Raw genomic sequence first — 25,520 nt, 5'->3', positions numbered from 1 at the left:
TTGGAGTTAAACTGAACTGAACTGAATTGAAATTAAGTTGAAGTGATCAGGCCCTTAGTTATCGTCCCGCAACTATTAGGGCCTCTTAATTCTAGTTCAGTTCAATCTCTAATTTCTTTCTTTTATGAAATATTCATTTTAGTTCAGTTCAATTCTGTTTAATTTAACTCAATATAACTTAATTTAGTAAATTACAGAGAATATGGAGTATTACCGTTTTCACGGATAACTGGATACCCCGTCCTTTGAATTACCCCGTGAAACTAATCTCTGATCAATTTGGCGCCACGTTGCCATGAAACACAGAAACCAAACCAATAACCATTCTCTCTCTTCTTTCTCACAACTTCCAGCACTACCTTGAAGATGACAACAATGGCGTCGTCAACAGTCACTCCACTTCGAGCACTTCTCTTTCAGACTTCCCAACCACCTCCTAAACCTTCCATTTCTCGACGCTTTTCCCTCTCTCATAAACATCATCATTTTCCACTCAAAATCCCCCAAAAAACTACCCTTAATTTTGCGCCAAATCGCCATTGTCAACTCACAATTCCTTGTTCTGCAACTCGAAGCTCGTCGAATAGAAAGAATTCTGGGTTAGTTGGTGTTGAAGATGAATCTGAAGCTGAATCTTTTCGTAGAAAATTAACACAAGCAGTGTTGTGGGTTATGGAAGGGGTCTACATTGTTTGGCTCTTTTTGCTTCCTATTGCTCCTGTTAGTATGCTCTCTTCCTTTTAATGCTCTTCAATTTTGCCCTAATTTTCTGCCATATTTGATAAGGTATATATTAATTGGAATAATGTTGTTGTGAATTGTGATGCTGTTGGTTGCATTGTATTTGGATTTTCATTGTTTATATGTGAATGATTTATCAAACCTAACAATTTTCTAAAAATAAAAAATCAATAGAAATTGACAATTCATATATTGTACTTAATTGTTGATTTGTTTGTATTGTCTCAAATAGAATTATTGACAATTACTAGCATTGTGCTATGCAAGTTTGACCTCTCATAAAAAAAATTAACTTGCACATATGACAGGGTGATCCTGTATGGGCTATCAGTTCTGACACTATCAATGATCTTGTGGGCCTTTCTTTGAATTTCTTCTTTATCTTGCCTATAACAAATGCTGGTAAGTATCACTTTGATGGTCTTATATACTTGGTAAGTGTAAATATACTACCATAATAATATGATTGCCTGCATCATAAGCTATTTTATCAGTCTTTTTTTGACAAGACTGATCAAAACAAAATTTATACCTGCTATTAGAACAAGATCCTAGTTATGGCTTATGAGTTATGACCAACTTGGAGCCAAGCAGGATGTGTAGCTTGTGCATGACTACTTGGCTTTTATTAGATTCAGAGAGAGGGAGAGTGGGTTGATTGCTGGGTGAGAAAGAGGAAAAATAACAATAACAATAATGTGTGGGTTGAGGTCATATAATGTAGGGAATGCATCCCAGGGTCAATGATATTTGGATCCATATATGATCACTATTCGGTCCCATATAAAGTCCCGTGGTGGCCTTGAGTTAATGAATTTAATCATAAGTTGTAAACGAACAATTCCAACCACCCAAATGGGCTTCCAAGGTGTTGTGGGGTCAATGTGAGCACCCTGGCATGTTTTTTTTAAAAGTCCAGACAAGTCAAAAATTGTCAAAAGCTAAAGGCTATAATCCACGTTTTCTGGCCAATTTCAGGAATTTTTCCCAAAACTGAAGTGAGTGTGTTGGGTGTTCCCCGGGGTCACATGAGCTGGATTGGAACCATAACAAGCCTACCAATAAGTGTATAAAAGTCTTGAAAATGAGTTTGATTTAGCTATGTGGCTACTTCAGAATTATGTTGAACTGCTAGTGAAGAGCTGCAAGAGATGATTGTTTGTTTATATCAACAACTTGGGATCCTAAAGTCTTTAAGGTGTCAGGAATCTTTCATCTTCCTTGGGTTATCAATTAATTATACTCAAATTCACTACTTACCATAACGTCAACATTGGTTGTTTTTAACATTAATATTATATTACTTTATCAATGTTGTTTTGTTACTCAACACCAATCATAGATTCCAAGATATCCTCTTTATTTTCACTCAACAATCCCATTTTGTTGTGGTGTGCCTACACAACTAGTTTGGTTTATTATAACATTTATAAGGAAGCCCATGTTTAATTTGATATCTAAATTCAGCACCATTTCCTAAATCATCTCATCATTCACGTGCAACCATAATAATGGAGAAATTATCAAGTTGAGGAGATTCCCGCCTTTATTATGTTTTAGGATTGAGAATCACTCTTAGCAAGGCAAAAGCACATTGAACCTTCTAGCCAAGGCAAAAGCACACTTGAGCCTTCTTTGGAGCACATGAATACCTCCATCTTCATTATTATCGGCAAAATGGCTAGGTGATTTTTGTTCTGGGAGTTAACAACTGATGGCAATTTTTGCTCCTTTTCTGTTGTTGAGGGAATGAAGAATAAACTCATGGGATTGACACGAGAGGGGGGGGGGGGGGGTGGGATAGCTGTATGAGAGTGAACTCTGGCGAATTTGAAGCACATGGATGCAAGTAGCCAGGTAGGTCTAGTCATTATGAAAAGGAAGATGTAATTATCATCTTACACATTATGACTTACAAGTTACAACGGAATGAGGTTCATAGCCTCATAGGCCAGTTGCTATCATTAGGGCTGTGACTGTATACATCAACAAAGTAGAGCTCTCACTAACATAACATCTGTAGACAATTACTGATTTCATATGGTCAGTTACACCTGCGGCATTTTGAATTTATGATATACTAGAAGTTGTATACTTCCATAGCATGAAGCATTGTTCTGCTGTCTATGATAGAAGCATAAAATCTCTGTCCCTATATGATTAAAGCATAAATTATGATATAACATATCTGCATTTTTTAATATATGCCCACCTTTATCCTCTTTTGCATAGGCAGGTAATTATACTCTGCTTTGTCTTCTGTTAACCTTGTGAGGTACCAGAGCTCTAGTACTAATCATTCGTCGTATTGTGTGTGTTTCTGACAGAGTAGTTGGTATTCATGCTATAGAAGCCCCAGTTCTTCACCCAGTAAGTAGTGTGACTGAAGTTCAAGACCAATGCATTCAATATCTTAATTGCCTACTCTGAGTGAGAATTCTGATTTCCATTTAGATGTCTGAAGGGCTGTTCAACTTTGTTGTGGCATGGACCTTCATGTTTGCTCCTCTACTATACACTGATTTTAAAAATAGTAGATACAAGGGATCCCTGGATGCGTTATGGGGCCTTCAGATGTTCCTGACAAACAGTAAGTTCTACTGATGACTCTTTTGCTTAGTCTGGAAAATCTTGCCTGATTCTGCTCTGCTGTTCTGATGAAATTGAATAAAATTCATTTTATGTAATGGTAGTCATAAGTAAAAGTTTGAAAGAGTATTCATAAATAGTGCATTAGAAAATCTAGAGCAATATAACATAATCGCTCACCTTGGAAATATAAACATTGTGTGGCATGTAAATATCAACCCAGATTTTAAAAATGTTTCTTCATGTTGATGATTAATGAAGGCTTAGTTCCTCGTAATTCCTCTCAGTTTTATCCTCGTAATTCATCTTTGTTGCATGTAGTTTGCTTCCTTTCCAACAATTGGAAAATGTGACTTGGTTATTTACCCTAGAATTTGTCCTTACCTTTAATATCCTGAATTCCTGATAGCTATAGGCACTCTGATGAAGTTACTGTAAAGTTGCTTCTCCAGTTTTCTTACATTAAGTTATACTGGTATAAATCAGTCATCTTGATTTGCTGGTTTAAACATCTTTTAATTGTGATACATTATAGGATTCGTATTTTTCTGTGACTATGCTTCTAGATATTGATATACGGAGTATATATTTTACGCAAGAGTTGTTGAGTATCATTGTTATTTTTTGTTCTTAGCATTCTTGATACCCTACATGGCTATCAGACAAAATGGAGCTGATGCAAGTGACTACCCAAGAAAGCCCTCTCAACTGGGTACTGTGACGATCAAAGGTGCTCCAGTAGTTGGTTTGATTGGTGGGGTTGTGTGTGCAATATCCATTCTGTGGGCTCTATATGGAAGAATGGATGGTGATTTTGGAAGTTTAAATGAAAGGTGGAATTTCTTGTTGAGCTATCTGGGATCTGAGAGGCTCGCTTATGCTTTTATCTGGGATATTATACTGTATACGATCTTTCAGCCTTGGTTGATTGGTGAAAACCTACCAAATGTTGCGGAAGACAGACTTATGTTTGTAAAATACACTAGATACATACCAGTAGTTGGCTTGCTTGCTTATCTTCTTTGTCTGAAAAGAGAGGTACTTGAAGAGCTGCTTGAATGATTGATTAGGAGAATAACTCAAGATAAGAGTTAATGTAAGAAAAGATAGGTGAATGATAGATTCTTGAGTTTTCCTCTATACATTTGTAGTGAACTCCGATGAAATAATTAATCAATGATACGATATTCATGATCCTTGAGCATTGCTAATAATACGTTTCAATTTTTTTTGGTAACCTCCCTCTGGTTCCTCTGTAGACTCACTCAGTCACACTGACTATAAAACAGTATTGAGAGATTGATGGAAGACTTCTTGGTGCAAAGTTGCATATACGAACAAGAAAAAACAAACTATGCGAGTGTAACACTATCCCTGGATTTTTCCTAGATATATTCTACATCTGTAAAAGCGATTTCACATCTATATATATTTGATGCATCATAAGGCTTTCCTACATTTCTCCTGCAACAACAAAGAAGCAGGGGAAACACCCATCCTCCCCTTCCTCACCACACTGCTACCTTCTCTCTTTTGCTTTTCCTCTTCTCCCTTCCCCATCACCTTTCTCCGCTCTCAAAGCTTACTAAATTTGATGTGCCATCCTCAAAATAATTGGTGAACCATCTTTCCACTACACATTTCAAAAGCCTTCACTTTGTGCACCTGATAGAAGTTTGGCAATTTTAGTTGGTTTTGCCTTCTCTTAGCATGGCATCCAGATAGTAAAAAAAAAAAATAAGTTCTAACATAAAAGGGGAAAACACTACTATCATATGGATAATAATGATGTGGGAGAAGAAATTATTTATGAAAACGTTAATGTAAACAATGTTATCCAAAGACCTAGGTACCAAGGAGAAGGAAGTTGCACACAACCAAGATACTTACCAGGGAAGACTACCCGGTTTAGTGTCAAGGTTATGCCTAACCAAATACCCAAACAAGAAGAAATGACTCTTGAAACTATAAGTCAAACTGGTTATAAGCTTAAATTAGATGGTGTGAGAGATAGACAAGAAGTTTTTGATCAGTGGAAAAAGAGTATGAGTAGTGTACTCAATTTAAACACTTAATGGACTTCTGAAAATTTCTTAAATTATATCGAACATAGTTTCTATGGCTATGTAGAGGATTGGTATGATGGAATAGAAGAAGAAGTTAAAACTACATTAAGAGCTAGTGAATCTCCTACTCGAATGTATAGACAATTATGTCAATACATTGAATTAGAATTTATTGGTCCTAGAGCTGATCCTAATGAAAAACGAATGGAATATCAAAGAAAATTAAGTAATTTGTCCATCTGTAATATGAAATATGTTGAGAGTTACATTATGGAGTTTGAGACATATTATTATAAAATTGGTGAAAACGAAACAAATCTTGGAATGTTCTACGATAAATTACCGAGTCTTCTTAATGAGGAGATTAGTGAAAAATATCAAGAATGGAGAGAGAAATTCTTAGCTAGGGATGCCTTAGGAAACAAAATTGCTTTTTTTAAAAAATGCAGGAACTCAACAAATGAAGAGACAATTCCTCACTTATTGAGATTTCCCAACTAACTATTGACGTGAAAGAAAAAACTATAATAAGAGAAGGAATTATAAGAAAAATAAATTTGACAGATTAAGAGGAGAAGCATATAAGAAGAAGTATTATAAACACAAATATAGAAAACCAAGTAGATTTTTCAGAAAGGCAACATATTGTTCTGAGAAAAAAAAAACATGCAAGTGTTGGTCTTGTGGAGAATTAGGACATTATGATAATGAATGTAAGAAAGCTAATCATAAATTAATAGAAGCCTTAGGTAGTTGGGACTACATCGAAATACCAGAAGACGAGGCTTTAGAATTAGCGAGCTTTAAGTAATAATAAAGGAATAGTAGAGGTAATAGAGGAAGAAAATGAGTATAATGAAGAACTTGAAGATAGTGAGTTTGAAGACGAAAATTATGAAGAAATAAATAATATGATGGAAGGAGAAGAATTAGAAAATTCGGAATCATATGACAATGATGAGGATAAAAGCAAAATGACTATAGGTCAACTAAAAGAGCTGAATATTCATTTGAAGATAATGACCTGAATCAGATAAACAAAGAAAGCTGGAATTTTCCCCAGATTACTAAGGATAAAATATTTAAAACTTCTTTCTTTAAAACAAGAACCAAATATGTATGTGAAGAAATGGATGGAAGTATAGTAATCGAAGATTGTGAACAAAAGGCAGCCGAAATTAATATCATAAACTGGAAAAGTATTAAAAAAAACATAAAGAAAAAGGAAATTATAGCTATATTTGTATTGGTGCAGTACAAGTATACATAACTCCTTTACAAGATTTTGGCAAGGATGTTAAATGCTTAAGTTTTATTTGTGATATTAGACATAAAGAGTTTTATGACCAAATAATTAGCGGTATCACATGTAATTTAAGTCAAGGAACGGTAAGCTATATATGTGAACCTAGATATTAGGGGTGAAAGTAAATTGGATAAATACCAAACCAAACCGAATAAGCAATTCGGTTCGATTTTTTTCGGTTTTCGGTTATAATCAGTTTGAAAAACTGAAACCGAAATATATCGGTTTAGATTCGGTGTTGGGATTTGAAAAACCGAAAACCGAATTCAGAATCGAAATATTAGCCCATTATACATAGGCCCATACCTTTTCATATATAATAAAATAAAAACCCTAATGCCCATCTATCTTTCACATTTCACGCCTCCCTCCTCTCACTCTCTCAGTCTTTCACGCCTCCCTCCTCTCTCTATCCTCTCTTCTCTCTCCTCTCAGTCCTTCACGAGTTCACGCTTCCGTCCTCTCTGATCTCCTTCATGCCTCCCTTCTCTCTCCTTCGTCTCTCCTCTAGTATTTCTCATCCTCAAATTCTCAAATTTAATTTTTTGTATTCTGAAATTCATACCCAATTTTGAAGGAGGAAATTTTTGGTTTTATTTTTTTATTTTTCTTAAGGAATTAATTATAGTAACTTCTTAAGAACGAAGAGGAAATTGGGAATTTATATGGACTACGGTCGATTGGGAAGAACAACTATGTTTTTGCATGATTTCTCACCGAAAATCCGAAATTGTAGTATTTAGTGTTGTAAATTTGTAATCCATATAATTTATGAATTATCATAGTTGTATTACTTTTTCTTTTTTCTATATTTTTGTAGATCAGTTATTTATGAATTTGGAAGTTTTTTTGTTTCTAAATTTTTGTAGATCTATTATTTATGAATTTGGCTGTTTTTTGTTTCTATATTTTTGTAGATTTATTATTTATGAATTTGGCTGTTTTTTTTTTGGTTTTTAATAAATTTTTCAATAGACTTTTGAATTTTGGTTTGGATTGGTTCGGTTTCAGATGTAATTTTGTTCGGTTTCGGTTCGTAAAATTCAAAACCGAATTTTTTCAGTTTGGATTCGGTTTGGGTCAAAATCCAAACCGAATACCGAACTTTCACCCCTACTAGATATTATGTGAGCTTAGAAGATTTATTTGCGTCAAAGTGTTTAGCTATCAAGCTATTAACAGGAGGAGTGAAAATGCATAATGGATCACGACCTATACAGAAAATAACAAAAGCTTATACTCATCAAACTATGGAATTTACGCACAGCCAGCGTGGTGATAGGCTTACACCTACACAACGAGAAGTTGCACTTAGAAATTCTGAGTGTGATTTATCATTAATAGATCCGATTAATAAACAGCAAGAATAATTATGTGAAAAATTATATTCAACAAATTCATTAGAACATTGGGAAAAGGATAAGGCATTTGCTAAGATAACTCTAACAAATCCTAATAAGATTATTAGGGTAAGACAAATGGTTTATACCTACCAAGATATATTAATTAGAATTTGATGAACGAATAAAAGAATTGTTAAATAAGAATTTAATTAGGAATGAAAAAAGTCCTCATAATAGTCCAGCGGTCATGGTGAGAAACCATGCAGAAGAAAAAAGAGGTAAAGCTAGAATGGTCAATTGGTCATTAATTACAAACAGTTAAATGACAATACTGTTTTTGATGGCTATTACATTCCTAATAAAACCGTGTTATTTAATACTCCCTCCGTCCCAAAAAGAACGACCCATTTGGCCAAAATTTTGTCCCAAAAAGAATGATCCATTTGCATTTAAACACCAACCAATTTGCTACAATATTTGTGCAAAATTAGCTTCCCCATATAAAAATTTGATTTTCCATGTTATTTTATTACTTTCTCTCTCTATTTTTTTACAAACCCCATGTAAATTTATCTTTCCAATATACTTTTACTTCTTTTTACTTAACTTCTTAATACCCACGTAATCAACCCAAATGGGTCGTTCTTTTTGGGACGGAGGGAGTAGAATACAAGGAGCCACATGGTTTTCCAAAATAGATTGTAAGAGTGGTTATTGACAAATTAAATGGAAGAAGAAAGTATTCCATTAACTGCATTTGATGCTCCTCAAGGGCATTATGAATGGTTAGTAATGCCTTTTGGGTTAAAAAATGCTACACAAATATTTCATAGAAGAATGGATAATATTGTTATAGAACTTAATCATTGTTGTCTGGTTTACATAGATGATATTTTAATCTTTTCAAAAGACTTAGAGCAGCATAAGAATGATCTTAAAACTGTAACTCAAAAATGTGATGAACATGGTATAATCCTTGGAAGAGATAAATGTGTATATGTTAAACAGGAAATTGAGTTTCTAGGATTAGAGATTAATTAAGGCAGGACAAATAATATTGCAAAAACATATCCTAGAAAAAATTGAAAAATTCCCTGATAAATTTGTAGATAGAGAACAACTTGAAAGAATTCTTGGATGTTTAATCTATGCTTCTAATTTCATAGAAAATCTTGCTCTATTAAGAAAACCATTACAACAAAATCTCAAAAAAAGAAATAACTTGGAACTGGAAGGAAAGTGATTCCAAAATTGTTCAAGATTTAAAACCTATGTGTAAAGATCTTCCTATACTAACACTTCCTATTAGTGAAGATGATTTAATTCTTGAAACAAATGCTAGTAATAAGCACTAGAGTGTCGTGCTAAAAATCAAAGATGGAGAAAAACTCTGCAGATACAGTAGTGGAAGTTTTAACAAAGCTGAGTTAAATTATCCTACAATGCAAAAGAAAATCCTCGCAATAATTAGAGGGATCGAGAAGTTCTTAATCTTCTTAACCCTTAATCATTTCTTGATAAGAACAGATTGCAAAGGCATACTAGGTTTTGTTAAAAAGAATTTGTCTAATATGCAAGCGCAAGGGAGACTCGTGCGTTGGCAGTTATGGCTTAACCAATTTTCTTTTACTGTTGAACATATACAGGGAACAAAGAATTCTCTGGCAGACATCTTGACCAGAGAATTAGCTAATGTCGTCGAAGAAGCTCAAGACAATACAAAAACATCCTGCATACCAACTTCAAAAGATGGATGTAGAGAGGAAAACTCTCATTGATGAAACGGAAAAAGCAATGGAGCGGGTTTCACCCTCCAGTTGGGCCTTAATGCAAGGCTTGATCATATCAACAAAACAACGTTCATGAGATGGTTTAATCAAGGGTTGCCATTGGGCAGTCCAATGGTTATTAATGTTCAAAGTAACAATTATGTTATTTCAGCTCATTCCTGATTTACGAAATATAGTATTGAACAAAATAAGAGATAATGATTTTAGAATATGGTACGAGTTGTGGTGACAAAGTCCAGTAAATTCTTTGATCTTTGATATCTATGGGGAGAAAGAATAGAGTTTCCCAAAAACTCTAAAGTTGCATCATTACGAATCTACCCATATCCTCTTAACCAGGAAGCTCCATTCATAAGTATACATTACAAAGCTTGGGATTATGGAATGGTACATGATTTCCATGAATTCCCTACTCCTAATGACTCGGTCTTTCCAAGACTTACAAAGTTCCAACAGTACGCATAAAACAAGGTTCGGAAATGTTGTGATGACAAAAAAGAAGACTTTCAGCTAGGAGCAAGGGTGCAATGTGATAATATCGAAGTTAAAGAAGGAAAAGTAAGTCCACCGCATTACTTAATAATGTTTGGGAAAATGAGGTATTGTCAAGATCCCATACCAATTCCTCAAAAAAAACTGTTAGAAATCCTACTGAAGCAAGAGCGATGGAAATTTTCATATTTCACAATATCTCAACAATTTTATACAAAGAAAGAATAATCCTCCTGTTATATTTCATGTTGGTAATACAACAATTGTGGCACCAAACGAGATGAGAGAGTATTTAGTAGATGGCATCAATAATACTGAGTCTATCTACAAATATTTAGAAGATGTGGAAAGTGGAAAGTTTCTGTCATTTTAAGGCCATGAATATCTGTTTGAAGCTTTTATGACATGGGATGAATCATATGCAGCCAAGTGTGTTATAGACCTTGGCATAAAAGAAGAGAATCCTATGTATGTATGTCCATTATGAAGACAACAAAAATAGTGATGGGAGCCTACAAGATATGATGATGGATGAGATTATGAATGCTTGAGCCCACACCAGCAATAATTCAAGAAACTTTCACTGTAGCCACGTTTTGTTAATTTTTCTGTCTTACAGTATCTTTGTAAAAAGCAATGGTGTATAATTGCTTGCTGAGTCAGGATAAGAATCCTATGTAGCTTTGCTTCCCTATATAAAGGGACTTAGGCCAAGTAGTAAAGGCAAAGTTAGAAGAGTTAGCTAGGGAATTCCTCTGAAAACATTAGAGAGTCCTCTAGAGAAAAATACTCACCTTAAGAGATAGATTGGTTCTCCATCTCTCTTAAAGTTGAGAAAGCTCTAGTTCAACTTATGTCTGTTTAAGCTTTCAGGTTTTGCGTTCGTTGTAATATATGAGTGTTGTAATGTTTTCAAATTAAATAAAAGTTTCGTTCAAGAAGGGAACATTATCCCCTTGAACCTTATATATCAAATGAGTTATCTTTCTATTTATGAAATTCCATCATAAATATAGTAAGAATTGTTTGATTAGAGATCACGGTCTAAGGTAGGAAACGAATTAGATATGTGGTGTGCCTGATCTAAGGAAGACAGGGTTGGGGTTAGCTACCTTGGTAAAGTTGGAAGCTCAGAATGCCGGAGGTTCCATAGTCGACTAAGTTAGGTATTGGTCAAAACTCTCTAGTTAAAGAATTATTATTGCGAAGCATGGTGGGCTGTTAAACTATTAAAATAATTTATTTTGATGTATAAGTAGTAGAGTTGTGATAACTAGTTACGTTAAAAGTCATTAATCAAGAAACAAGTGAACATTAATTGATATTAATATATAAATAGTATTATGTATAGTGTGAAGTCGGGGTATTGGTTAAGCAAGAGGGAGCATAATATGGAACATAATTCGACTGTGAACGATATTTGGCGTCTGATTTGGTCCTTAAGGTGTCCTCCAAAATTGCAGCACTTCCTATGGAGAGCAAGCAAAGGTTTCCTAGCTGTAAAAGAAAGACTCTTTTTTCGCCACATTACCCAAGAGAAGAAGTGTTCCATTTGTGATGCCCATGAGGAGTCGATAATCCACGCCACCTTTGAATGTGTTGTAGCAAAAGAAATATGGGCTGCAAGCCCCTTCGTTGACTGCATTGGTGCTGCTCCTACGAGCAGTTTTGGTGAGAGGTTATTGTGGTTAGCTTCAAAGGTCTCGAAAGAGGAAATTATTACTATGGCTGCGCTAGCTTGGGCCTCATGGCACTGCAGAAACATGACTATATTCGAGCAAGCTACTTTTAACGCTGTGGAGGTGGCTAAAGGGTGGGTGAACTTAGTGAGGGAAAGCAATGAGTATGGTGTGAAAGTCGGCAATGCTACCCCCCTGGTGTGCAGATCCCCTAGCAGTTGGAGCTGTCCAACTGATGGTGTGGTGAAAATTAATTGCGATGCCCATTTAGGTGCTGTCACAAGGCTGGGGGTTGTGTTGAGGAATGATCAAGGGATGCTTCTTGCTGCTGCTGTGCGTGCTGAGAGTGCAGGGTGGGAGATTGATGTGGCAGAGGCTGCAGCTTGTCGCTTTGGGCTACTGTTAGGTAGGAGGCTGGGATTCACAAGGGTACACCTTGAGAGTGATGCTGAATCTGTGATGAAGGGAATTCTGTCGAAATCTGTTGGTTTTTCCCCTGTTTTTCTGCTATTTGATGATATTAATATGTTAGCGTCTAGTTTTGTTTCGTTTTCCTTGTCTCATATTAGGCGTGCGGGTAATACTCTAGCCCATAATGTTGCAAGATGGGAGACTAGAGATTGTAACGAATTTGTTTCTCTTGGTCCTTTTCCCCAAAGCTTGCTTACTTTGGCGGAAATTGATCTACTTTAATGAAATGCTCGCACCGTGTTTTCAAAAAAAAAAAAAAAAATATAAAGGTTCGTTGGTATAAAAAGAAATACCCATCAGGAGCTTGTTGGTATCGAAAAAGAAAATCAACTAGCGTGGTTGTTGTTGGTATATCATCAACATTAAAATCAATACCAAACTATCAACGGTAAAAGTGTCGGTTAGAGCACAATGTTGGTAGAGTCTAAGAGAACCCCAAAAGTGCTTGGAAACCAAGAAGTCGACTAACCTTGGATTTGCACGTTCCTTGAAACAAAGGAAGTTAGGAACCAAACCAATAACCATTCTCTCTCTTCTTCATCACAACTTTCAGCAGTACCTTGAAGATGACAACAATGGCGTCGTCAACAGTCACTCCACTTAGAGCTCTCCTACTCCACACCTCCCAACCACCTCCTAAACCTTCCATTTCTCGACGCTTTTCTCTCTCTCATCATCATCATCTTCCACTCAAAATTCCCCAAAAAACTACCCTTAATTTCCCGCCAAATCGCCATTGTCAACTCACAATTCCTTGTTCTGCAACTCGAAGCTCGTCGAATAGAAAGAGTTCTGGGTTAGTTGATGTTGAGGTTGAAGATGAATCTGAAGCTGAATCTTTTCGTAGAAGATTAACACAAGCAGTATTGTGGGTTATGGAAGGGGTCTACGTTGTTTGGCTCTTTTTGCTTCCTTTAGCTCCTGTTAGTATGCTCTATTCCTATATGTTCTTCAATTTTTCCCTAATTTTCTGCCATATTTGATATTTTGTTTTTTTTTTTTTTTTTTGCTTTGATGGAATGTAGCATAAGGTATAAATTCATTGGAATTATGTTGTCTTGAACTGTGATGCTTTTGTTTGCAAAGTATTTGGAATTTAGGTAAATTTTTCAAACCTAATAATTTTCGAATAAATAGAAATTTCAATAGAATTTTTTTTATGGAGAACTACTGACATTTTATATGATCCTCATAGTTTTGACTATTATGCATTTGTAGTAATGAGAATTTGTATACATCTCTAGCAATTTAAGCAACATCGAGTTATTGTCAATCTGGTATTTTACTCTTTTGTATCTCATTAGGAAAACACAAGATACATGCAAGAGATGATACCTTCCTGTCTTCATAATCTATAGATTCTCACAAATATATGATCTCTTCAAACTGACAACCTACACAGTTGCTTTCATCTGCTTTGGAACTGTAGCAATGTAGTCTCTTGATAAGGAAAGGTCATTCATGTTATCTTCATCTTCTTTAACATATGAATGGGCTGAATTAGAGGAGCGGGGTGCGGGGACGGGATGCATTCAATTAAATGATTTTAATCTATTTGCACTCATAATCCATGGAAAGTTAATCATGCCACAAACTCTCTCTCACTGTGACACCTTCCCCACCCCACCCCTCAACCCATCCTGCGAGAAAAGGAGATGGAGAATTTCCTGCTCTATATTTGATGTTTTCATGTTCTTATATGTTCTATTGCCTTGTGATCTTATATATTGAACTTTATTGTTTGTATTGTCTCAAATAGAATTATTGACAATTACTAGCATTGTGCTATGCAAGTTTGACCTCTCATAAAAAAAATTAACTTGCACATATGACAGGGTGATCCTGTATGGGCTATCAGTTCTGACACTATCAATGATCTTGTGGGCCTTTCTTTGAATTTCTTCTTTATCTTGCCTATAACAAATGCTGGTAAGTATCACTTTGATGGTCTTATATTCTTAGTAAGTGTATATATACTACCATAATAATATGATTGCCTGCATCTTAAGCTATTTTACCAGTCTTCTAAGACAAGACCGGTCATAACAAATTTTTACCCTCTATAACAACAAGATATTAGTTATGACTAACTTCAAACCAAGCGGGATGTGTAACTTGTGCATGACTAATTGGCTCTTAGATTCAAAGAGTTAGGGCTGGTTGGTTGCTGGGTGAGAGAGGAAAAATAACGATAACAATAATATGTTGGTTGAGGTCATATAATGTAGGGGATATGTATCCCAGGGTCAAATGATGTTTATTGGAACCATATATGATTACTACACAGTCTCATATAAAGTCTAGTGGTGGCCTTGAATTAATGAAGGGAATCGTAAGTTGTAAACAAACGGTTCCAACCACCTAAATGGGCTCCCAGGGTGTTGTGGGGCCAATATGAGCACCCTAGTATGTTTCCTTTTTGGGTCAGACAAAATTTGTCCAAAACTGAAGGCATCCACGCTTTCGGCAATTTTAGAAGTTCCAAAATTGAAGTGAATGTGTTGGGTGTTTCCCGAGGTCATATGAGTTGATTTGGAACCATAACAAGCCTACCAATAAGTGCATAGAAGTCCTAAATATGTGTTTGGTTTAGCTACATTGCTACTTCAGAATTATGTTGTTGCATTGCTAGTGAAGAGCTGCAAGAGATTATTATTTGTTTATATCACCAACTTAGCTTCCCGGAGTCTTTAAGGCGTCGGGAATCCTTCATCTTCATTGGGTTATCATTTTATTATACTCAAATTCACTACTTACCATAACATCAATAAGTAACTTAGGTTGTTTTTAACTTGAGATTATACGATTGTACTATATTACTACAAACACAGCACCAATCATAGATTCTAAGACATACTCTTTATTTCCACTCAACAATTCCCTTTTGTTGTGGTGTGCCTACACAACTAGTTTGGTTTATTATAAGTAAGCCCATGTTTAATTTGACACCTAAATTCAGCACCATTTCCTAAGTTATCAGGTCATTCACATGCAACCCTACAATGGAGAAATTATCAAGTTGAGGAGATTCTCGCCTATGAGCCTTCTTTGGAGCACATGAATACTAAGCAGACCTGCACTCAGTATTTCAAATATTATTGGCAAAGTGGCTAGGTAATTTTTGTTCTGGGAGTTTTACAACTGATGTCAATTTTTGCTCCTTTTCTGTTGAGAGAATGAAGAATAAACTCATGGGATTGACACGAGGAGGGGATAGCTATATGAGAGTGAACTCCAGCGAATATGAAGCGCATGGATGCAAGTAGCCAGGTAGGGCCGTAGGGCTAGTCATTATGAAAAGGAGGATGTAATTGTCATCTTACACACTATGGCTTATGAGAGAATGAGGTTCATAGGCCAAATTGCTATCATTAGGGCTGACTGTATACATCAACAAAATCGACCTCTCACTAACATTCCATCTGTACACAATTACTGATTTCATATGGTTGTTTACACCTGTGGGCCTGTGGCATTTTGAATTTATGATATACTAGAAGTTTTATACTTTCATGGCATGAAGCATTGTTCTGCTGCTATGACATAAGCATAAAATGACTGTCAGTCTGTCACTATGATTAAAGCATAAATTATGTTAATTTGTGATGTCATCATATAACTTTTTTGCATTTTTCAATATATGCCCACCTTTATCCTCTTTTGCATAGACTGGTAATGGGCCTATACTCTGCTTTGTCTTCTGTTAACCTTGTGAGATACCAGAGCTCTAGTACTAATCAGTATAGTGTGTGTTTCTGACAGAGTAGTTGGTATTCATACAATAGAAGCCCCAGTTCTTCACCCAGTAAGTAGTGTGACTGAAGTTCAAGACCAAAGCATTCAATATCTTAATTGCCGACTCTGATTGAAAATTCTGATTTCAATTTAGGTGTCTGAAGGGCTCTGCAACTTTGTTGTGGCATGGACCTTCATGTTTGCTCCTCTACTATACACTGATTTTAAGAATGGTAGATACAAGGGATCCCTGGATGCGTTATGGGGCATTCAGATGTTCCTGACAAACAGTAAGCTCTACTGATATCTTGCCTGATTCTGCTCTGCTGTTCTGGTGAATTTGAATAAAATTCTTCTTGTTTAATGGTAGTCAGAAGTTAAACTTTGAAAGAGTATTCATAAATAGTAAATTAGAAAATCTAGAGCAATATAACAAAATCGCTCACCTTGGAAATGTAATCATAGTATGACATGTAAACACCAACCCACATTTAAAAAATGTTTCATGTTGAGAAATAATGAAGGCTTAACTTCCTCTTAGTTATATCCTCGCAATTCATCTTTGTTCCATGTAGTTTGCATCCTTTCCAACAATTGGAGAATATGTCTTGGTTATTTACCCTAGAATTTATCCTTACATTTAATATCCTGATAGCTATAGGCACCCTGATAATGTTACTGTAAAGTTGCTTCTCCAGTTTTCTTACATTAAGTTATACTTGTATAATTCAGTCATCTTTATTTGCTGGTTTAAACATCTTTTAATTGTGATATATTATAGGATTTGTATTTTTCTGTGGCTATGCTTTTTTATATATAGATATACGGAGTATATTTTACGCAAGAGTTGTTGACTTACCTGTTATTTTCGGTTCATAGCATTCATGATACCCTACATGGCTATCAGACTAAATGGAGCTGATGCAAGTGACTACCCAAGAAAGCCCTCTCAACTGGGTACTCTGATGATCAAAGGTGCTCCAGTAGTTGGTTTGATTGGTGGGGCTGTGTGTGCAATTTCCATTCCGTGGGCTCTATTTGGAAGAATGGATGGTGATTTTGGAAGTGTAAATGACAGGTTGAATTTCTTTTTGAGCTATGTGGGATCTGATAGGCTCGCTTATGCTTTTAGCTCGGATATTGTTCTTTATACGATCTTCCAGCCTTGGTTGATCGGTGGAAACCTACTAAATGTTGTTGAAGACAGACTTACGTTTGTAAAATACGCTAGATACATACCAGTAGTTGGCTTGCTTGCTTATCTTCTTTGTCTGAAAGAAGAGGTAATTGAAGAGCTGCTTGAATGATTGCTTAGGAGATTAACTCAAGATGAGGGTTTAGATCCTTGAGTTTTCCTCTATACATTTTTAGTGAACTCCGATGTAATAATTAATCAATGATCCTTGAGAATCGTTAATAAAACGTTTCAATTTTTTTTTTTGTTGGTAACCTCCCTCTGGTTCCTCTGTAGCCTCACACTGACTGTAAAACATTATTGAGAGATTGATGGAAGACTTCTTGGTGCATTCCTACATATGATATGTGAAGATGCTATGCCCTAACCTTTTCCTTTCACGAGCGCCATGTGGGACAAACTGGCATACCACCAAGGTTTTAGAAACTCAAGTATGAAGATCATTGAATGATCGGATATGTAATGCTTGAAAATCAGTTATCATGATCAATAACTAATTCATTATTCATATTATTTGAAGGTATAGGATTTGTAAGATCATTCTCAGTGATATTAAGGCAATGAAAAAGCATGCATTCATCAGTAACAATCAACAGAGTATGAATGACAGAATAAAAGAATATCTTACTCATCTTTTAAATCAGCAACAAATTGTCAGTAGTATCAGATTATCTTCCATCCTGTGTGTATAAATATAATAAAATCTACAGATTGAAACTGCCAGAGTTGCTTACAAAACATAATTTTCGTTTAGTTCCTTGACGCTAAATGGAAAAATTTTACAGAAAAAGAAAAAAGGAAAAAAAAGGATGTATAACGTGACATGGAGATTTTACAGCCATGGCAAAGCAGTCTCAGAAACAGAACATTTCTTCACTCAACCTTCTTTTCTTTCTTCTTGTCAGACTTCTTGTATATAATTATCTGGCTTAACAAGGTACCATTCGTTACGGCACCAAGGACAGAGCCCATCACAACTAAAACAGAGTCAAGGAATTAATTAAACAAATTTCCAGATGAAAAAGGCAGCATAGTTACAATTATGCTGGTATGTTGCAAGATTACAAAGATCATGAAAAAACAAACCAAACGAATGTAACACTATCCCTGATTCTTCCTTGATATATTCTACATCTGTAAAAGCGATTTCACATCTATAAATATTTGATGCATCATAAGGCTTTCCTACATTTCTCCTGCAACAACAAACAAGCAGGGGAAACACCCATCTTCCCCTTCCTCACCACACTGCTACCTTCTCTCTTTTGCTTTTCCTCTTCTCCCTTCCCCATCACCTTTCTCTGCTCTCAAAGCTTACTAAATTTGATGTGCCATCCTCAAAATAATTGGTGAACCATCTTTCCACTACACATTTCAAAAGCCTTCACTTTGTGCACCTGATAGAAGTGGCAATTTTAGTTGGTTTTGCCTTTTCTTAGCATGGCATCCAGATAGGGAAAAAAAAAAAAAAAAAGTCCTAGCATAAAAGAAAGCTCCCAATATTATCCCCAAAAGTGCTTGGAAACCAAGATGTCGACCAAACCTTGGATTTGCACGTTCCTTGAAACATGGTCACCACTCACCAACAACCTAAAGGACCAAAACACATGCTAATAGCAATTTAACTACCATAGAAACCAATATGTGCTAATAGCAATTCCACATGAATTAATCAAACTAAGCCAAATCCCGAACAACCCTACTAAAGTCCAATTAAATTTTCCACAGAAATCCATAATAATATGAAAGTACCCTCTAAAATGTATCAGAGCAGTTCTTCAAGGAGACATCCAGATTCCCGTACATGGCATTTTATTGGGAATACAAAGCCCTTTAAAAATTTCCAAGTATTATGATAAAGAGTATCAAGATGTGTTGCTTGCATGAACAGCTATGGCTAGCATCATGAAATTCCAAGTGGATGAAAATGTTCTCCACCATATCGAGAGCTTGACACCAAATAGTGTCAAACTCTGCAATTAGAGGAAAGTTTGCATGTTTCGTATCCAAAATGAAGAATCAATCATTGAAGGGTCAAAGGTCAAAACCTAGGCCAAAGTTCCCCAGCAGTCCACATTTACAGGGAAAACAATGTGAAAGGTCTTGAGTTTTGACAGTAATTTGGACTGAAGTCCTCTGTAACTCATTAGTCATTACAAACTGTCCAATATCCACCAAGCTTAGCTAAGGTACGGTGATTGACTAGGTCTATCCATATATAGCATTGTCCCTAATCACTTGGAAAAAGACTAAAGACAGTTATAACCAAAAGACCCTTGTGGTATACTACCTCCGTTCTTTTTTAACTGCAATCTATTCCTTTTTGGAAAGTTCCAAATTGATTTCAACAATTCTTTACACAAAGTTGAGAAAGATAAAATAAAAAATACCCATAAGTGCCTTATAATCAAACACATAAACAAAGTAAATAAAAAAAATAATAATAATGATGGGTTGATGATGGTGATGATGACGAAAAGTATGTATAAATTATAACTATCAAAATACGTAGAACAGCGCAACAATATAATATGAGCAAGGATACCACTTGTAGGTGCTTTCTCCTGGTTACTGGTAAAAACCCTCACTACAAAACAGCAAACAGAAATCACAGTATGCAACGATGAACCTCAAATGTTTTGAAATAAAAAGAGATGTATGAGATCATTTATATACTCACCCATGGAACCCCCAAAGTTCATAAAACATGTTAGAAAGCTGAGTTCCCCTGTAGATTTATTCTGCAAGTTATGAAGACAGTTGTCAAAAATGTCAAGCCCATATGTAAGCATAATGACAAATCATATGGACTTTTTTTAGCAAGAACAAACTGCATAAAAGGTTGCTTTGTAGCATAACGTCATAAGTCGATGTGACATTAAGATCATAGCCAAGGACAACATTTACCTAGATATTTATTCAAGAATTAACATTCAGCAGATAAAGCTACTACAGTGGCTTATCACCAAAAGGATTGAAAATTTTAAATTTCTAAAACAATAAAATCAAAGAAAAGATATTCATGAAGAGGTAGATTGTCTAGGTATATTAATCAATTTCTCCAGAATTATCTGACTTGATAATGAATTCAACAATTTGGTTGATATATTGACCATGTATTCCAGTTCCTGCTCAACTCCGGTCTAATCATTGCAAAAAAGAAGTAGCCAATTCTTGGTTCAACACACTGTATATTAAAGCACAGTAGATGATCTCCGGTAGCCAGTTATGAGTTATGACCCCCTCGACTGGGCTCAGAAGATCATAGAATGGAGACTGGAGGATCACATCCACCAAGGGTCAAATATAACATACTATTCATAAATCCAAATATAAAACACACAAGGGCACCCTATACACTAGAAGCACTTAAGGTGTAAACGAAGTCTTCTAACACCAACTAAATTACTGCACTTGTAAGTATTTTATGAAGCTAAGAAACTCTTTTTAAGTCCACTTCTATATATCAAAGGTTCAGTGCAGCTAATTGTGGTAATATGTAAGTCCATTATAATATTCAGTACACAAATGACTACTTTTTTACATAATGGTTTGTGCCATGAACCTTCACGGCTTCACCCCTAATCATGTGCGTTATCCGTTATGCCATGGTTTCAAGAGCCAATTGCCTCAATATGCCTTAAAACGTTTTAAAATTCAAGCATGGAAATACTAACAAAAAAATAGATACATAATATCTTTCAAAAAAAAAGATACATAATACAGCATCACTTGTCATCCATTATCCTAACAGGCTTCAACGTTCAAGAGTTCAACTTACACTGAAATTTTTCCATATTTGAGGAATCCTTGCACACAGAAATATTGCATGTTGTGATGCCTGTGATAAATGGACCCAGAATGAGTATGTATTAAACAAACAAAAAGGTGGCATATTGCTCAAAACAATACCATTTAGTTGTCAAAATATATCCAATACAGAAGATATTAAACAAATTGTGAAATCATTTAAGAGTATTCGCTCACATATAAAGCTTCAAAAAGTACGGGATCTATTTTACCAGCCAGAATTGTTGGTGCCAAGCCACAATATCTAAATCAATAATGTTAAAGAAAAAGGGGATTTTTTTTTTTTTTTCCGATGATAAAGATCAGATCACAAAGCAAAGGATACAGTAGTGCCCTCATCCATCTTGAAGTTCCCACAGGTTGTGAAAAGTAATAGATTACCCCAACGAGAATAATAGCTGCAAGGAGAAATCTAATTATCAGAACTTGAATAGATATTAAGAATCCAAAAAATAATAAAATAAATTAATAAAATAAAAACTTTAAGCTGTAAGTAGTAAGGGCCTGTTCATATTTACTTAATTTCAGTTCAGTTCAATTCAGTTCAGCTCAGCTCCAATCAGTTCAGTTTAGTTCAGTTCAGCTCCAATCAGTTCAGTTTAGTTCAGCTCTTAATTTCCCTCTCACATAAAATATTCATTGCAGCTCAGCTCAGTTCAGTTCAGTTCAGTTCAGTTTCAATCAGTTCAGTTCAGTTCAGCTCCAATCAGTTCAGTTCAGCTCAGTTCAGTAAATGTGAACAGGCCCTAAGACTAGTTGAACATGTGAATCATGAAATGGATGAAAGCTAAAAAAAAGTCTTGAGAAACTTGGCTAACAGTCATTAATCATAAGGGGAAAAAAAATATTCAAACTGCCAAAATAAAAACACCCCAAGTAGAAGGTGACTAAAATAAGATCACTAATATACATTTTTAATACTATTATATTTACCTATTTGATTGCCCATCTTAATACTATTAAATCTTTTGGATGGGTTTAAACATGTAAGAACATGAGTTGGATAAATAACTCACAGTAAATTATGATTATATTTAAGTTAGAAAGTGGAGATAAGTTAATCTCTTCTTGACAGAAGAGTCCTAAAATTCTAGGTGAAGTTATGTTAAGTACCTTGCACCAACAGAAATGCATATTCCCCAAAAGCTGAAAAGGGGAGGCCTTTATGAAGGCAATACGCTAGAGAAATTGTGTAACCAATAACTTCAAGCTCAAAAGCCGCCACACTAAGCCCTCTTACACTTTTGTGTTCTAAGATCTTCAATATCTGCCATATATAGAAAAAATCAATTTGATAGCAATTTAAAGCATTGGAAACAATTAGTGTGAAAGAACTACAAGTCGTAAGATAAGAGTGTTTGTAAGATAAGAGTCATGCCAGTCTGCCATAGAACTTCGGAATGCCTTGAAAATTAGAAAAATTATTGATAAGTCAATGACAAACTAAGAGAAGAAGGTAAGCTAAGTGAATAATTACAAGATTAATAACTTTTTGTTCAATTTACATGGCACACCCCTTGTGAACCTGTGAATGTGTACGGGGTAAACTACTCTCTCCGTCCTTAAAGATAACTCCATATTCCTTATTTGGTCATCTCTAATAGATAGCTCCATTCCCATTTTTAGCATGCTCCTCACAATTCCTCTCTACCTTATTTACTACCGCGCATACTAAAGTAACTAAACAACCAATCTACCTAGCCACTCAAACAATTCTCAATGAAGTGAAAATTGGCGAGGGGCAAACTTTAACGGATGGAAGAAGCATCAAGTATGAATTTTCTTTGTTGACTTTACTATCACTCATATTCACATCTCCGGATGATACCAGTACCAATGGTTGTAAATCGTAACGAAAATAGACAAGGAAAACACTTCAACTTGGTAATATACAAGATCAAATTATATACCATCTCCTTAATTAAATTAGTCATTAATTAAGTGCACCAAAAATAATCATCAATGTACCATGCACATAATAAAAAATTCCAAACCACAACTCAACTTTAATGGAAAATTCTTCAATTTAAATCCACCAATAAACAACAAAACCGGCAATTGTTATAATAACAGAGATAACTTCATATCAACACACCAAAAACCAATTACGACATTGAAAAATTAATACTTGGGGTGGAAAAATCAATTATACCATCATTCATCAAAATATAATGCTTCTAACTGGTTAAATTGTTTAAATTTAGAAGGAAAAAAACAACAACAACAATTAAAACTTTTTGTAGGTTATAAACAATCAACAAACAACCGCATAATCATGAGAAAAGAAGACTTTAAATGCAGAATTCCGCTAAAAAAAGGAATTTAGTAAATAATTTGATTATAATTACAAAAGAATTGAACAAACAATATCAATTGACAACAAATTAGGAATTTTAATGTCATAAATTCTCTAAAAAAAACTAAAATTAAGATGAAATAGAAAACCTGAGGGATCTTGACAGTGGTTGAAGCGGCAACGATACAATAACCAAGTAGCTTAGAAATAAGGGGAAGCAAGCAATCTTTTTCTGGAATTTGGCCATGGCGAAGCGATCCAATTACACAGCCAAAGTCCATACCAAATATCTCCATTTTTTTTTTGTTTTCTGAATAGGTTGGAGATCAAACTGAGTTTTGCTTTAACTTTCAGGCACCTTCAGCTTCAACTACCCTTTACAGTCTGGTTTTTTCTTTAGCTAGGCGTGGGATGGTCATAGACTTGGCAAACGGGTTATTCGGGTCGGGTGCCTTTCGGGTTGGATCACTTTCGGGTAAGCTAACATTTGGGGCGATTGCAGGTCGATTCGAGTCAATTCGGGTTTTGGGTATGACTCAGGTCGGTCAATTTTGGGTCGGGTTCAGGTCGGTCAATTTTGGGTCGGGTTTGTTTGGGGCAGGACCATTTTCGGGTTGAGTATATTCGGGTCGGGTCAAAAACGGATTGGGTCATGTTCGGATTGTTCCATTTGTGATCAAGTTCAAAGCGATAATTTGATATATTGTTATCGTTATAATATGAACTATCAATTCGATTTATGAGCTTGGCTACGGTTGGAGATGAACAATTTGAGTCAATTTTGGCACCAAACATTTTTAGTTTAGTTATAAGGTAATTTTAGTTTGGGCATTTCGGGTATCGAGTCTGTTCGGATAAAAAACTTTGGGTCAATTTCGGGTTGGGTCATTTTAGGTAACAGGTCAACTTCAAGTTTGGTCAAGATCGGGTCAACTCCATTTTTGGATCGGGTACAAGTCGGTAGATTTCATGTTTCGGCTCAATTTTGGGTTGATGTTTTTGGCCTGAGTAGATTTCGGGTCATTGAGACTGGGTTAGGATTGCTAAGTCTAGGGATGGATGTCTATTCGAGTCATTTGGGTCGGATTAAGTCAGGGCTATTCGTATATGAGCCATTTTAAAAATTTAAATAGTACAAATTGTAGAGTAGTATTGCATTCATGCAAGTCAACAAGTGAGTCAAGTCACATTCGAATAAGTTGGGTTCATTGAGTCAGATTTAATTTTGAAACCTCCACAATTGGAGTGGAAATAAGAAGAATAAAGGTTGGGATGAGAAGTGGAATTAGGTATGGAAAATTCATAAAAACTAAGACCAACGAATATACATGTATTACCCTTTAATTTATTTTTTAATTACAATGTCGAACATTTTACGCTTGCATTATACCACTAATATTTTTATTATTTTTGTAAAATTATGATGTATCACTAATAAATAAATCCGAATTTCGCAGTCATGACACAAGACAACGATATTTGACACTTCAAGGTTTTGTCAAGTCGTATAAGCAGATTGCAGACAGCTATGCATATATAAGCGATATCAGATAGATTTTTTATTTTATTTTAATTTATTTTTATTTTATTTTAATTTATTTTTATTTTATTTTTTTAGGATAAAAAGATTACTTTAGAGTTTTATTTTCAATAAACTTTTGATCTCTCGCATACATAAAATAAATTTTAATTTTTAATACATATCTTATAATATACTACCTCCGTTTCTTTTTAGTTGACACGTTTTGACTTTAGCACTATTCATCCACCTCTCTTTGACCGTATTTTGTGCTTTATACGTAATGAAAAATATAGTCATGTGGAATCTTGTTAGATTCGTCACGTTATATACTTTCAAAGTATCAACTTTTCATAATTTTTGCTTATCGATAATTAAAGATATTAATGATTGAATAAGTGCATTGGCAAACGTGTCAACTAAAAAGAAACGGAGGAAGTATATGATTTATATATATTTGTCTAACAAATACTTCTAGTTACTTCCTT

At 35.0% G+C, this 25,520-nt stretch overlaps 4 protein-coding genes across 6 annotated transcripts; 3 read left to right on the top strand and 1 right to left on the bottom strand.

The window, feature by feature from the left end:
- The first annotated feature begins 273 nt into the window (after nt 1-273).
- LOC145602001 (uncharacterized) lies at nt 274-4,567 on the top strand. Of its 2 annotated transcripts, none has more exons than XM_081658110.1 (5): nt 274-720; nt 1,050-1,143; nt 3,074-3,111; nt 3,196-3,331; nt 3,965-4,567. In XM_081658110.1, exons 1-5 carry the CDS (start codon nt 367-369, stop codon nt 4,390-4,392), a joined length of 1,050 nt encoding a protein of 349 aa, XP_081514236.1. In that variant the 5' UTR covers nt 274-366; the 3' UTR covers nt 4,393-4,567. The 2 variants fall into 2 exon arrangements, with proteins under 2 accessions (XP_081514236.1, XP_081514237.1); XM_081658111.1 differs by having other exon boundaries at nt 3,993-4,193.
- A 7,103-nt stretch (nt 4,568-11,670) lies between these two features.
- On the top strand, nt 11,671-12,699 carry LOC145600433 (uncharacterized). Its single transcript, XM_081656330.1, has one exon. The coding sequence runs from the start codon at nt 11,671-11,673 to the stop codon at nt 12,697-12,699; it is 1,029 nt and encodes a 342-aa protein (XP_081512456.1).
- A 227-nt stretch (nt 12,700-12,926) lies between these two features.
- Nucleotides 12,927-17,685, top strand: LOC145602051 (uncharacterized). Of its 2 annotated transcripts, XM_081658183.1 has the most exons (5): nt 12,927-13,400; nt 14,313-14,406; nt 16,245-16,282; nt 16,367-16,502; nt 17,092-17,685. In XM_081658183.1, exons 1-5 carry the CDS (start codon nt 13,044-13,046, stop codon nt 17,517-17,519), a joined length of 1,053 nt encoding a protein of 350 aa, XP_081514309.1. In that variant the 5' UTR covers nt 12,927-13,043; the 3' UTR covers nt 17,520-17,685. The 2 variants fall into 2 exon arrangements, with proteins under 2 accessions (XP_081514309.1, XP_081514310.1); XM_081658184.1 differs by lacking the exons at nt 14,313-14,406; nt 16,245-16,282.
- A 326-nt stretch (nt 17,686-18,011) lies between these two features.
- LOC145601376 (mannose-P-dolichol utilization defect 1 protein homolog 2-like) lies at nt 18,012-23,884 on the bottom strand. The gene is made up of 8 exons (XM_081657387.1): nt 23,663-23,884; nt 22,331-22,484; nt 21,543-21,615; nt 21,395-21,461; nt 21,189-21,248; nt 20,088-20,148; nt 19,953-19,994; nt 18,012-18,384 (listed from the first exon to the last, which is right to left on the bottom strand). Exons 1-8 carry the CDS (start codon nt 23,807-23,809, stop codon nt 18,281-18,283), a joined length of 708 nt encoding a protein of 235 aa, XP_081513513.1. The 5' UTR covers nt 23,810-23,884; the 3' UTR covers nt 18,012-18,280.
- Between the last annotated feature and the right edge of the window lie 1,636 nt (nt 23,885-25,520).

The sequence above is a fragment of the Chenopodium album genome, chromosome 21 (assembly GCF_948465745.1).
Source record: "Chenopodium album chromosome 21, dcCheAlbu1.1, whole genome shotgun sequence".
NCBI classification, from domain to species: Eukaryota; Viridiplantae; Streptophyta; class Magnoliopsida; order Caryophyllales; family Amaranthaceae; genus Chenopodium; species Chenopodium album.
This window is presented reverse-complemented; position numbering and strand designations above follow the sequence as displayed.

Bases quoted from the DNA above. Each gene is read 5' to 3' on its own strand.
- LOC145601376 (XM_081657387.1), bottom strand. From the start codon at position 23,809: ATGGAGATATTTGGTATGGACTTTGGCTGTGTAATTGGATCGCTTCGC. The intron at 21,249-21,394 runs GTGAGCGAATAC...CATTTATCACAG, and splicing joins TACTTTTTGAAGCTTTATAT to GCATCACAACATGCAATATT. The intron at 18,385-19,952 runs GTATCCTTGCTC...ACTCTGTTTTAG, and splicing joins GGAGAAAGCACCTACAAGTG to TTGTGATGGGCTCTGTCCTT.
- LOC145602051 (XM_081658183.1), top strand. From the start codon at position 13,044: ATGACAACAATGGCGTCGTCAACAGTCACTCCACTTAGAGCTCTCCTA. The intron at 14,407-16,244 runs GTAAGTATCACT...CTGACAGAGTAG, and splicing joins CTTGCCTATAACAAATGCTG to TTGGTATTCATACAATAGAA. The intron at 16,283-16,366 runs GTAAGTAGTGTG...ATTTCAATTTAG, and splicing joins AAGCCCCAGTTCTTCACCCA to GTGTCTGAAGGGCTCTGCAA.
- LOC145600433 (XM_081656330.1), top strand. From the start codon at position 11,671: ATGTATAGTGTGAAGTCGGGGTATTGGTTAAGCAAGAGGGAGCATAAT.
- LOC145602001 (XM_081658110.1), top strand. From the start codon at position 367: ATGACAACAATGGCGTCGTCAACAGTCACTCCACTTCGAGCACTTCTC. The intron at 721-1,049 runs GTTAGTATGCTC...CACATATGACAG, and splicing joins TTTTGCTTCCTATTGCTCCT to GGTGATCCTGTATGGGCTAT. The intron at 1,144-3,073 runs GTAAGTATCACT...CTGACAGAGTAG, and splicing joins CTTGCCTATAACAAATGCTG to TTGGTATTCATGCTATAGAA.